General features: G+C 49.3%; 1 protein-coding gene across 1 annotated transcript in view; it reads left to right on the top strand.

Moving 5' to 3' along the window:
• The window catches only part of LOC119396546 (potassium voltage-gated channel protein Shal), a 197,061-nt gene extending 185,682 nt beyond the window's left edge, over nt 1-11,379 (top strand). The window contains exon 5 of the mRNA XM_049417133.1: nt 7,893-11,379. Within this exon, the coding sequence (XP_049273090.1) occupies nt 7,893-8,306 (414 nt within the window). The 3' untranslated portion in view covers nt 8,307-11,379. The remainder of the gene's footprint in view (nt 1-7,892) is intronic.
• The last annotated feature ends 3,142 nt before the right edge of the window (nt 11,380-14,521 follow it).

The following is a 14,521-nucleotide window of genomic DNA, read 5'->3' as shown; positions in this document are numbered from 1 at the left end:
TCGATTAACGCCACACTACGATTATCAGATTGATCGACTGGAAGCAAACATTATATATGCTCCGTCGTCTTCAAGTTTATAGTGCGCTACAATATATTTAGTAAGAGAGTCGCTGGCCATATTTTCAGTAGCGTGGAGGTATACACCATCTCTTCTGTTATTGAAATGAAATCAGTTAAACTAAGAGTCAGTCGAGTACACACACAAACACAACTTGCATAAAGTACCGGCGTCCTTATAAACGTTCTGAGGGTGGATAGCCTGCTTTAAACCTTACGTAAGAACTGGTTTCAGCTTGTATTGCGTGTTTTGCGCAGCTTTTGTGCACTCAGAATGTACGTTCGTCTTTATATGCAAAATCCTTTCCTATAGTGGTGTGCGAATGAGATTTTTCTAGCGCGTGCTGAATGAGCCGGCGTGCAAAACAATTGTCTGCGTAATCTTTGTAAAGCGTCCTCGTAACACACGAAAAGAAAAAGAAAATTAAAGCATCGTGAACCCCATCTTTCCTGCGCCGGATGTTTTCCGATTGGCAGACACACGTGGACATACGGGAGTTTACTTATCCAGGGTATTGTGAAAGTACGAAACCTTCGCAGTATTTACGCTCACACGCTAAATGCAATATTTATGATTTGCGTTACATCTTGGAGCGATATAACGGAGACTGGTGTCTCGAGAAATACAACAGAAAGTTTAGTGCGCCGCATCACATTAGCAAAACGATCGGCCAAGCTAGCAAGGTCTTGCTCTTCCAGCATTGTCGGTGCTCTTTTATTATATCCAGCCTTATACACTCACGCTGTGAGTCAGCCTTATTGTCCCGGTTCGCAGAAATCGTTCTGGCCAGCCGCATCTCTTATACAGCGTCTTAGCGCATCGCTAGGCACGCCAGCTTGGCGAAAGAAAGAAGGAAGAAAAGGCGTCGCCGTAATAGACGGCGTCAAGCTTATTTTCGAGCAGTCAAGCCGAAGGAGACAATTTACGTTCGCGAGTGTTAGAAGCGGTGCTCGATGGTTCGCCAATGCGAGCGGAGGTGAGCAGCGATTTCGCCGAGTCCTCATTCCTTCCGTTCCGCTCGCTACGGTCGAACGTAATTTCCGTTTTCTTTCCTTCTTCTTGTCCGCGCACTCTTCATGAAAGGCGTCTCCGAGATGGAGAACGTCTGTATGGCCGTATCGCACAATGCACACGACGACGGCCCACCGCAGAGAAGGACGGTGGCGACCGCGAGACGCCCCCCTTTGGCTTCTCGGAGAAAGCGCGCTCCCATTTCTTTTACTTTCGCTCGCGGAGACCGCCAGGCGTCGCAGCGAACGCCTTCTCTTCTCGCCGCCTCCTTTTGTTGTTGCTCACATACGCAAGCTCACGCGTATTTAGGGAGCGCCGTGTCGTTTGCGCGGTGTTTGTTCTGTGCCCCGCCCGACACACGAGGGGTGGCGACGAGATATTAACGCTGGCGCCAGAGAAACTACTTTTGGTGCTGTATCCTAGCTTTTCGCTGTTGAAGCTTTATACGTCTGTGCTCGGCGTTTGTGGGCCATTGTGGTAAGCTCGTCAGCTTTCCCCTCCCCCTCCCACTCTCATTCTTTTGTCGACCTAATTCTGGCCTCACACTGTGCTTTGGGTCTTCGGCTTTAAGGCGCCAAGATGATATTGTGACCCGACCGCCATTCTCCGCCTTTCTATCTTTCTTCCTTCTTCTATATTTGTCTATTCCTACCGAAGCTAATGGCGCCCGTCAAAGTCCCCCCTCTTAAAGGCATCTATCCTGCTTTCTCACAGGTGGTAGCTCACGATCGGCGTTTGCATTTTCTCACGAATGCGCCTGTTCAAAGCCACGTGCAGCAAACCGTACAGTTCCCCAGCTTAACCTGAGTATGTAGCGTGCAAGAGGATGCTGTCCTACGCCTGCATTATTAATACAAATGCCGTACTACAAGCACAGATCCCTGCCTGAAATTGCATCGTGCCTTGTCTGCCACCTTCGAAGCGGCGCCTGCATCGTCTATAGTTTGCTGCGCACTGACTTTTTGCCACTGAGCTACATTTTAGCTGAACGCAATTAGGAGTGCTAGAGAGGAAACGAAATGCTCGCACAATCTGCAATATTTTTAAATTCCGAGGGTCAGCGAAGCTGTTGTGTTGTCTTATTTTTCTTCGCTTCAGCTTGACGCTGTAACCTTGAGCTAGATAAATTCGGTGATATATTACGTGAGTCCAACAAGCGGGTAATGTCCACTCCGGCACCACGAATGAAAGAGAGTGCAACGTGCGTCAGTGTCTCGTCAGTCAGTAATGTTTGCTGACAGTGGCGTGCTTTTACACAGTCGTGGCGCGTACAACGTTGCCAGCTTTCTACACGATACAACGCTGAATGCAGCTTGACGTCACACACGTAGAGGAGCAGAAGTCGGCACACGCTCTCTCTACTCTGTCCCTTTTTTTTCTTTTTTGCTATGTTTGCGCGCCGTCATGAGCCACACACGTGTTCGTGGCGTATAACGGTGGTAGCCTGATCTCAACCCATGCAAAGAAGAGATCCAGTTTTCTTTAGTTTTTTCGGAGACACTTCCATGGCGTCGTGAGTCACCGCGAGGCGTCACCACGATAAGCCGCGCGCTGTAGCACATTCCCCATAACGCGCTGCTTTGGCTCCCACTTCGATCGAAGATTTTCCGTCCCGAGGCCCGCTAACATGTCACGTGCCCGCGGCTGCGTACTTCGACGCGCTCGGTGCCACGCAGCTAGCGGCACGCGTTGGCTTATCCACGCTCGCATCTGCGCTGCATCTCCTTAATTCCGTGCACCATCGCGCGGGTCGACACAGCCTTTATTTAAGTGTAGTTCTACTGTTCCCGTGCGTGTGCGGGCGGCTTGGGGGTAGTGATGAGAATGGAAGAAGGTTTATCTATGAATATCTCATATGCAAATATTTATCAACTTATCGTTTTTTATCCCTCCACAGCTTGCAGAAATTCTGCGCACTGCTGCCGTCTATGACGCAGATAGATAATCTGTGGATTGTCTACATATATGCAGGTTGCAAAGCAGATGATATACTGCTGAATAAGATTTTCACATATGCTTTAACTGATGATAACAATCTATGATATGTTAGGCATTCCCAAATACTATGCGCAGAGAAACGCAATGTGCGACCTTCTTATTCAGCAGGTAGTGGTTGTTTGCGAGGGCCCAACACCTTTGTTACTGCGTTACAGGCTCAAATGCGTCATTGCAGCACTAAGCCAGTGACGTGACGCTACGTCACGCCGACTGCAGTTGATAAGCTTCTGTTCGCTGGATGCAGCCCCGACGCAACGTAAGGATGAAGTCTTATCAACGTAAGATGAACTCGTACCAACTAACCCCCGCTGCAGCCTTATTAACGTAATGGTGCCTGTTTTGCTTTCTTGGCTGAAGGCAGCTACGAGACGCAATTTCGTACGAGAACTCGCGATGAGAACTTATTTCACCCAGTCTGCACTACTTGTGAGCAGTTCCATTTGGGGCCGGGAATATTGTGGACATTGTCGATCTACGTCACGCTGCAAAATTTTGCAATGGCAACAGTTCTTGGGCCAATCAGAGAGTCCGCGGCTGCCTTCAAGGCCAATCAAATTTGAGATGTCGAATTCGACAACATGTTGGAAGGCGTTCGTCGCTCGGTCGATACAGCTGGAGGTAGCAGCCATGCGAACATCACTCCGCATATTGGTTCAAGTTTACCTGTATCTCCCTCTAACTCTTCTTTCTCCCTCCCCCAAAGGCGTGGTTAAGGTGGACAACTCCGGCGAGACATTGGCCGCGCCTCTTGCTTTCGTTTCTTGAATCCCTCCCACCCCCAACGTGGCCGCATTCGACAATGTTCAGAATAAAAGCGCAGTTAAGGTAAAAAACTGTTTTTGTGTTGTCGGTATACCATTGACGAAATATATAGCCAACCATAACGGACGAACACAGGAAACGGCGAAGATAGACAGACAGAAAATTCTTGGCTGTTCCAGTCTTGGCTGTTTCCTGTGTTCGTTCGCTTTTTTGGCTAGACATATATTTCCTCAGTGGAGGGAGAGAGAAGGAAGAGGAGAAGGAAAGGGCAGGGGGGTTAACCAAACGCACGTCTGGTTTGCTACCCTGCAATGGGGGAAGGGGAATGGAGGATAAAACGAAGGAAAGGGGAGAGAGAACGAAGGGTGACGCTTCAACCGAGTGGACGTATTGACGCCACATCAGTTTGTCTCTAAATTCCGCATTGGTCAGTTGCTGAGCTTGACCCGTGTGCATCGCACCAAATAGCGCAACAACGTGTTACACTGTAATGTCAGCGTACCCCCTAGCACACGCAACTCATTAGCGCATTCACACAATCCACACGGAGAAGGCGTCGACGGAAAAATATGCCTCCCATGCAAACGGCGAGAACTGTTCCACGATTCATGATGTTGAACGACGGCAAATGACAGGGACGGTTGGAAAAGAGACAGGACAGGCGCTGACTCCCAACTAAGGCATGACGTGAGCAAAGAAACTATGTGTAGCGTGCATCACAATCTTCTCTTTTATTTTTCTGTGTTTTCGGCGCCACTGTATACATTTTCCGATCGTATGTGATTAAAGTCAGTGGAGAGTCAGCGCCTCTCCTGTTCTCTTTTTAACCGTACCTTGTCGTTTGCGCTGTTCAACATCATGAACCATGAACCGACTTGCCCAACGTTCCACTTTAACACTGTTCCGCGAGTCGCCGACGAACGAACAACTTCTTCGGCGGGGCGGCTGCACGCTACTGGCGCGATGGTAACGCATAAGCCGTCGCGTCCTTGGGGCCCGCTCGAGTGCGCGCGCTGGGTTCTCGAAGCGAAGCGAGCCCGCAGCGCCGGGGGAGAGAGAGAAAAGCCGGCGGCGGCGGCGGTGACGACGCTTAATCGGAGAACGCATTATTAATCGCGCCCGGAGAGGTAGGCGGCGTCCCGTCACAGCGTGGGCTGCATTCGTTCGCGGGCCTTATCTAAAATTCACCAGCGGAGACGCGTTTCGTCGCCCCCCTGCTCCTCAGGACAACGACGACGCCCAGGAGAGGAGAGAGGACGACGTTTGGCGGGGAAAACACGACCCGTGCCACGGCGCTCCACCGCGTGCTCTCCGAGATGACCCATAAAAGAAGCAAGCCGCACGCAATGTTTGCCCGCGATCCATCTTTTGGTCCGCACGGTAGCCGGCGCCATTCGGCTGCTCTCTTTTGAGGGAAAAAAAACTTCCCGATGCCGCTGTCCGCACGACTCGCAACTTTGGCGAACGGTATGATGCCACGACGCGTTTTCGATGCGTAATAAATTACAATGCATATACTGTCTGCTTTTTTCCTTCTCTGTGCCCGTTGAAGTATTCGAAATAAGACTGACTGCTGCGAGATGAAAGGCTGGAGTGGATTGATAGCGGAAGCGGACTTACCTTCTTTTCTTTTCTGGTGACTCCAACTATACCTAACTTCTTGTTAAACGTTTCGCGTAAGATTACAGCCTGAACTATCGTTGAGAAGCTCAAAGGCAGGCGTCACCATTGGGAGGTTCCGTGTAGTATTGTTTGGGAGGACTAAGAAAAGCTAAATAATCTTAGTAACTTTCGATTACCTGCCAGAACGAGTGCATTCGGCATGACATGGCCTCGCAACTGCAAAGAAAGAAAAAATGCGCTTTCATGCACAGGCAACCTCGTCTTGCATACTCACGCTACCTCTTCTGTGCTTTTTCTTGCAATATTTTTGCTCTCTAAGTTTTATTCCAATTGCAAGTCGATTAACTATAGCACGAGAAGTGAACAACGCAAGATGTCCATCAAATACATGTGCTCTTGAGGTGTGATTTCGCAGCCCCTGAAGTTTGGTGGTGAAGTTATTTGCTGCTGAAAGCAGAGCGCGACCCCGCTCTATACATGTTTTCAGAACACGTCGGCATGGTAGCGGACATGGTATTGTATTCAGAGGATGTTTTAGAGAGCCACGCATGGCAGGTCCATAGGAAAATGATTCCCCGCCATTGCAAATTGATATCATTCCTCCAGTAGCGAAGAGACGCTATTGCTTATTGTCTTCACTTGAACGTACTTGTGCGTCAAACGTTTCCTCTCTCGATTCTTATCGTATCGACATCACAGGAGATGTTTACATCCCTTCACATTACAAAGAGTAGCGCAATCATGTTGTCGTCGAAACAAGTAAGCTTCCTGAACGAACTGAGCTTAGCAACCTTGTGGCGCCTCACATTAACGCGTGAAGGGACATGACTTCGAGCTTGGCCGAGGAGAAAGATATAGTCGATACTAAACGTGATCTTTCGTTCCATCGTGGGAACTAAACACGACCTAAAACACACGAGCGCGTGCCTTAGCGTATATGGCATGGTGTTTTTGACGGTCCCGACATTTTCTTTGATGTTTTTTTTTTCGTAATTTCATTCCCGCATCCATCACTATGCTGCATGTCTGGTCCGTGTGGCATGACACTCCATGGTTCGAACCTGTGCTTGCTACATTCTTATCGTTTTTGTAACGACACAGATTTTTGCCCGTGAAGAACAGATTTATTTCAGCACCACTACACACGTCCGCGTCACGTGACACCACCCAATGTCCACGCGTGCCTTGTTCCCACAGCACAAGTCATTTCTTTTTAGACCTAGTTGTGGCGTTTCACGCACGTCGTCACGCCCGCCGTGTGCTCTCTCCCAGAAGCACACCCCTGGAAGGAACAAAAACGGAAATAAATAACCTCGTGTCGCGACACCGACCCGCCGTCAGCATGAACGTCACAACTTCACACGGCGCACCTTCGGCGAAGTCGTAAGAAGTTCGCCGCACCCACCATTTGCACGTGGTTATGCGTGTGAAGGAAAGTCGGCATACTTAGAGGCATGCGCAGTCTTGCGTGCTCGTCAACTGACACCTTCGACTCCAAGCGAGCACTGGCTGCAAACGGCGCAACTCTACCGCTTCACAATGCAAGCTACGAGCGCCGGGGCTCGGATGCGAGCCTCCTGCTGCGGCAGCTTGCAAGTGCGCGCGACGAGCAACGGATGTGAATTGCTAACCAGCGGCGGTAACCGTCACAGGTATACACAGTGACATGCGCCGACAGCACGGGCGTAGTCTGCAACCATTTTGTCCGTTGTTAGATCCTAGATGGCATGAGTACACGGAGCTCCCCCGTGCCCCTCGTTTTTCTGTTCCTCTTCCTGGATGTTGCTCTTGCTGCTGTGGCATACTGATCATTAGCGGTCTTAGTCTCCGGTCTATATACCGTGGCATGTTGCCCTCAGTTCGTGTCCTCTTCCTACCCTCAAAAGAAGCCTGGTAGATGTCTGTTTCCTCTCCTACTCATTTCTCTCCGGAATGCTCTTCCTTACCACCTTCGATTTACGCGTCTTGTACCCCTGTCTGCCCGTAACAGTCCCTGTTACTTCATTAGTAAAGAGTAAACTCTACAAGGGCCCCTTATTTGCATTTGGTAAGTCGTTAGGCAGTGCCAGAGAAAACCTAATTTCCTACCCTCTGTAAACCTGAATGTTATCGCAGGACAACGAGAGAGATATTGCGGCGATGAAGCACGCTTTGTTTTTCAGAGGAAGGTTAGAGCGAATCCTAAGCAGTCCTACTTTGAGCACCTTAGTTGCAACTCTTCCCCTCACAAGTTCTTGCTTTTTCTCTTACATGAAGCACTCGTTGCACATGCACTTAGCGTTAGCGCTCAGACACAGCTCGCAGCCATGCGTGCTTGAACTAAAAGATTGAGCTAAGACTAACGTGGCGGCGGCTCAGACCGCTAGCCCTGCACGACGACGACAAGCAAAGCAGGAGGCTAATTTTGTCGTCCAAACTTTGTCTGACTGCCACAGCAGCAAGGTAGCGGCACCTCGGATCAGGAGGAGGAGCTCAACGACATCCAGGTGCGACTGCCGAACCGGACGCCCCCTAGCGACCACCACCAGCAGCAGCTGACACCTCCGCCACACCACGTCGTCACCATGTCGCGGTCGAGTCTGAACAACCCGGCTCCGCTCGTGACCACAATGACTTCCTCGCACGCTGGGGGCCCGCCGCTGGGCGTCACCACGGCAGTGGTCAGCTACCCGCCGCCCGCGGTCGGCCCGTCCACCGACAACGACGCAAGCGGCGGGAGCGGCTGCTCCACGTCGCTAGGAGTGAGCGCGACGTCCAGCGCCGCCGGCGCGAGTGGCGCTGCAGTCGCAAGTGGTGCTCCGAGCGGCGCGGCCAGCGCCGGCGGCCCCATGGTTCGCATTTCAACACTGTGATGAAGAGGAAGGCTATAAATTCGTCATTACCGACAAAGACAGACAGGCAACACACATGCACTCTCCCTGCGAAAAATAATGGGAAGGATTCCTTGAGGCGATAGGAATCTTTCCGGCGGCTCCGTGTGCAAACTGGCAAGGTAACCCGGCGGGCGTTCCGAGGGAGTTTCCGTGGCTGCCCTCTCCGACAGGGCTGCCGCTGGTGTGACCCCTCCGCTCTCTCTCTTCCGTACACCTGTAAAAAACGCGCTTTCGACGTTACCGTGCCGCTGTTTGACACAATATAGCGAGGCTGGGCCTCGGCGTTCCCCATTCCACGCTGAGCCAAAAAACCGCGAGTGAAGGGCTCCCTCTCCATCTTCGATCGTGTTTATGTATGCTGCACCGCGTAGGCTTGAGTACTTGAGCGCAAAATTACTCAACCTGTCAGGACGAGTGAGCGATGGGCGCCGTACTGGCTCACCGGCGCCCACAGCTGCGACCAATATGCAAACTATAGAGTCTCCAGCGATACACCTGTTGCGGCTAACGTCGTTTTCCTTTCTCCCTGTTCTTATTCCTTCTGCTCCTTTTCCATACGAAAGCCCTATTTCGTTCAGGAAATAGTTTAGTTTTTCTTCAGCTGGGAAGCGCGAAACCTAAAGTGGGTAATCGCTTCGTCCATCCTGAATTTTGCGTGCGTCCACACGGCTTCCACAAATAACGCACTCCCATCTCGCTCCTTCTCGCTTAGACGGCCTGAGTCAAGACTGAGGACAAAATTCGACATTCTAAGCGCTCTCTTTCTACTAAGCACTGCTGACGACGAATATCGAAATGAAGCAGCTGAGGCCGCTGAAAGGTGAGCCTATATCAGGAATAATTTACTCAGTTCCACGTGTTATCCGGCTGATAGACTCGCCTTAAGATACAAATAGTATTTAGAAACATTTTGTTTTAGCACCAGACCAAAACAGCGTCCTTGCGGTGCTAGGGATGTGGTGCCTCCGTATCGATCGTTTGGTAATTCCTGCCGCGCTGAAATTCGAAGGATCATATCGTTCTCGCATCATTCCCAGCACCTTCGAAAAGACGCGCTGAACCGTCCGTCAGTGAGACAGCATCAAGAGAATTACTTGCTTTAATACCTTCTCGCGTTTTCTTTTTTTTTTTATGGAAGATTGTCGTTTAGTATTCGCAGAAAGCACTGACGCGAGAAGTGTTCGTACGGGAAAATTATCAGCCTATCCTCATGCCGGACATATCATCAGCAAAGCCAGCTGGCCAATGACGGGGAGTGCTTACGAAAGACATTTGTGTGAATTTAGCCCCTTATAGCTTTACCTGCATGAGTTTCGCGTGAAAACCGCGGCACCAGTGCAGTGAGGCTGATTACGCAAACTTAAAGGCATTTTCGCGTGCACTAGGCGGTTCTATGTAAAAAAAATAATAATAAAACTTTATATGAACTTTGCTCTTGAATATTGAAATACTTCCAAATCCAACATAATCAGTCGTTTTTTTTTTCTAATTATTTTGAATAAATGAAGTTACCTGGTGGCGAAAAGGCGAGCCCAAATTTTGTGACGTAACGTGGCAGCGTTAAAGGAATTCGAATGCGACTTCAGCATATGCTGTTTCTTTATATCATTTCTGACTTAAAAAGCCACCTCTAACAGTAGAATTAGCCTGTTCAAAAATTTTTCAGTGCTTCGTCTCAGTCCAAATCGACGGGTTATTTCTTGGTTGGCTCGTTACAACTTTATTGTATTGCCCTGCAGGGTTTTTGGCGACCAGGTCTCTCTTTTTTTTCTATTTATGTTTTCCTGGTCTAGAATGAGAACGACAATGTTTAATGTTCTCAGCAAAAATACTGAAAAAGGAGAACCTGCTTTTTCCAATCGACTTCCGGAGAGCTGCGAATATTGTCCTCAGTTTCCACTTGGGCCGCGCTTACATAGCTTCGCAAGCAAGCTTTCCCACCACATATTAGCGCCGTAAGCGTTGTTGTGTCACGTGTTTCAAAGAAAAATTCCAAGTGGCCATATGTCATAATGGCTGCCCGGCGATGGAATAACTTCTACGTTTTAAATTTCCCTGAAATTCAGGTATTATGGCGAGTTCAGTTTTACCGCAAACTTCTTAGCGTTTGCGGATTACCGGTTTACCGAAGGCGTAAACGTCGGTGGTCGTAGTGGTGGCGCGGAGATCAAATCAGGCAAACACAGAACTATCAGTGCAGTAACGTGGCCTCCGCGATCTAGTCCGGTAGCGCGCTGCCGGAGCTAATCGCGAAGGCCACAGCAGTTACAAAGTACGAGCAACTTCGCTGCTGCTGTAAACTTTCGGCAGTGGCGTTGTGTTTAGAAGAAGCGCCTCATGACGTCACTGTCGGCGCCCTTGTGGCCCGGTATTCAGGAAATGCCTTCTTGTATGCCTAATGCCCGACACGCTAAAACGATTCATTAAAGTTCTCGGAATGCACAACGTGTTCGGTTAGCTCCGAGCCCGTGGTTCAAGTGTGTAGAAAAGACATACCGTTAAGACGGCATTAATTGACAAGCTTCGTACTCAGGGCATGATTCGGAAGGCCGCATCTAAACTCATCTATTATGCCGCATGTTTTCAGCAAAAAACGAAAGGAAAAATGCTCTGGGGTCACAAGGAATTCGGAAAAAATAAGCAGGATGGTTTATGCGAGATTATATTCTTGGTCGATGCGTTCACAAAACGATTTATTCGCGCTATCTAGTCATTCGTCGGCTAAATTTAACTGTTGTTATTCGTAACGTTATAACCGCTGAATTGCATAGCTGAATTTGCGAAGCAATTGATTTTTTTTTTCCTGTTGCATCTCGCAACACTTGTGGGTGCCGGACTCTTTCTTCGGCCGCCACAGTTTTGTGCTCTCCGTTTTAACTGTGCGGATCTCCAACGTAGCCCTTGCTTTCATTGAATTACGTTTGCATCATTGCGCCTACAGTTTTTAACATTGAAATAATCGGAACACAACAGGACGTCCAAGTGGCATCAATTACGCAGGCCAGTATCTCTCGCTTCATCGACATGCAGATCGCGGCCGGCATAGGCGTGCGCAGGGTACCCCTGGGCAAAGGCCACGGGAACCCTGGCCTTCGCCCAGGTGCATCGCAGCCCCCCCCCCCCCCCCGTCCCTATTAAGTGAATGTATGGGGCAGACTTCGTGCCCCACCTCTTAAGTAACTAGGAGATGCGGCCACCCCCTGCCACGCCCCCCCCCCCCCCCGCGCACGCCTATGGCGGCCGGCTTCTAGCATTCCGAAACTATGCGCAAGATTCGTGACCGCCTTTCTCGATGGGACTGGGCAGTTTACCCTCCGTGGGTTCTGTCATCAGAAGTTCCACGCCACACTTTTAACTTTGATAAACAAGAGCGTTGAAGAATCTAATACCGGTGTCACCTGGTCACTTTTGATCGGGATCGGGCCTGATCCGGATCGAATTTCTTGATCGTGATTGGTTCCCTTACGCAAGCTGCAGAATGGAGCTAATCACTGTTTGTAAATGTGATCCCGATCGGGCTTAATCGCGATCAGCAGTGTACCGTGTGACACCGGTATTACATACGGCACAGCGGTCTTTGTAGCTGAGTAATTCCAATTATAGATTTTTACTATTGATCATCCGGGCCGATCATCCGGAGATCATCCGGTGCCCTTCTACGAGGTGATAATGGCAAGGTTCAAGGGCGCCTTTCTGCTCAAGTTTTAACGTGTCATCGCAGCTCTCAATGCACTTCACAATAGCTACAAATAACGCAGCTCTACACTTGAATTGACGACGCCGAATGAGATATTTAAGCAGACGAAAGCGTCGTTCCAGTCCAAACAACTTCGAGTGCACGTTACCATGCAAGGCGGTCATTTACAGACTGTTTGCTGTTTCTTCAGTCCCCCGCTTCGAGCTCCTCAGGTCTTCCTCGTAGGCTAAGATCCTCAGCCTTTTACGCAAAGCCAGGGGCGCACGGCTTATTCGTAGTCGTTAAGTGTGTGTCAGTGGGCAGTCTCTTTCGCTTGGTGCAAAATCTCCTCCGACGTACGCTCGCAATCGTCCCCTCGGAGGTGGTGCTCGTCTACGCAAAATTTTTTTTTAGAGACCGCGCATCTGTGGTGCGTCTTATTTTTGCTACGTAATGCACAGAACCCACACCATACAAAACGCGCACTGGAGTTTTAAGTATAGGTTTGCGTAGAGGTGTGAAGGCTCGCCGTTCACTTGGAAAAAAAAATAGAAATGGGAGTTGTGAATGCACCGTGTCTCCGCAGCTTTTCCCGAGCGCCATCACTGTGTTACTCTGTCTGACTCTGTTCGTTAACCGCCGGGCCGCCACTTATAGAAGAAGGAAAGGAGGTACGGAGATAAATATGCACGTAACTTCTCCGGTTTATCTTCTTTTGCTCTTCTATCTTATCGCTCCGCCTCGTCGCTTCCGAGTGAGCCACTTATCTCGCAAAGAAAAAAAAAAGAAAGGGTTGAGTCGCCTACTATCACAGCCATCTACTACTCTCTCTCTCCATCACAATCTCGACGGAAGATCACAAACGCAAAACGACAAAATAAACAAACGCGATAAAAAAAAAGTGTCTGGGCAGAAGAAAGCTTCTTGGTCGCTCTCTTGCAAAACAAACAAACAAAAAATCCGGTGAGAGGTGGTGTCCTGCAGAAGCCGGAAGTGGCGGGGAGAACCCCGACTTCCGGTCAACGAGGATGACCCCCATACCGGATGGAAGTTCCACGCGTTCCAGCTCTGCGCATCTCTTTGCTATCTGTCGCTACCAGCCATATTGTGTGTGTTTACCAGCACGTCACAGCAGTGCGCGTGTGTGTGTTCTTGGCGACGGGTGTGTTACGCAGTGAATTTTTTTTTTCGAACACTGCTCCGTGCCAGTTCCCACTACGCCAACAGAAAGACATGGACCCCCAAAGGTGTGATGATATAAACAGTGCAGCAGCGCCGTGTGAAAAGGCGGTGACTCTATCCTCCTCTATCTCACTCCTACACTTTAGAGACTAAAGAAAAAACAAAGAGGACCGAATCCGAAGTGGACACTGTGTGTTCGTCGTCGGGTGTGTAAAAAAAAAAACTTCGGTGTGTTTGTTGTGTTCTTGTTTTTTCCAGACTGTTGACAAATCCTCTCTTATAGTGAAAGAAAAAAAATCAAGACTAAAGCGCGTCGGTGACGAAGGGACGAGAAAACAAAAATTTAAGAGAGAAAACAAATTATAAGTTACGTGGTGGCAATCGTGCCCATATTTCTTTTTTCTTTTGATCTTGGCTTTTCTCGCTTCATTTTAGTGTCATGCTTGCAACATGTGATGCCAAACGTTGTTGTTCCTTGAGAAGGCCTTCGCGAGAATTTGACAACCACAAGTCCTCGAAACCATAGCCATAACCATAGCCACATGTTGAGACCATAAGTTTCCCACAATATTTACTAGAGGGAACTGTGGCGCTGCAATCATTCAGCCCCCATGGGAATGATGGGTCGTACATGGATTTGCCTAGTCTTCGTGCTTGCGGCTTCGAACGCACTTGTGGCTTCGTTTATCGTGTTGTTTTGACTTTTGTTTCGGATAAAATAACGGCTGGTTGAGAACCTCGCGAGCTGATTTGGATTGGTGAGCCTGAAAGGGTCAAGGTGGTGAAGTGAGAGCGCTAAACTTTTGCTGAAATTCGTCAAGCCGAAAGAACGAAGTTCAGGCAAATCCGTGTACTGCCCATCATTCCCACGCTGCCTGAAGCGTCATGCGTTGCAGTTCCCGCATACACTAGCGCCAGATTTCCCTCTAGTGTACTATTATGAAACACTATGCTCGAAACAACATCCGGCAGTCTTGTTTTCATCAATTCGATTCTAATTTTAAAGAAAAGCCAGTTTTCGACGCATCTTTCGAGCAGCCACGCTTGCTCCTAATTTTCAAAAGCTGCCTTCGAGGAACAGCAACGTGCCGCACAAAAAAAAAATGTCATTGGAACATTTTCTTTGTTCTGAATCTGTCAGCGCGCTTGTCGTTCCCGAAGCTTGTTTCATGCTGTTGCCGGGTGTTCTCAACCTACAAGGTGTTGCCTTGCTTCAGTGATTTTTCAATATTTTATGCAAGATCCAGGCATCTCCATTTCCAATCTATCTCTCTCTATCTATCTCTATCTCTCCGGGAACTTTGTCGCAATCGTTCTTGTTGCTGTTAATCGCGAT

This window comes from Rhipicephalus sanguineus, chromosome 6 (genome assembly GCF_013339695.2).
Source record: "Rhipicephalus sanguineus isolate Rsan-2018 chromosome 6, BIME_Rsan_1.4, whole genome shotgun sequence".
In the NCBI taxonomy this organism is placed as follows: Eukaryota; Metazoa; Arthropoda; class Arachnida; order Ixodida; family Ixodidae; genus Rhipicephalus; species Rhipicephalus sanguineus.
The sequence above is the reverse complement of the archived record's forward strand: the minus strand, read 5'-3'. Positions and strand labels throughout refer to the sequence as shown.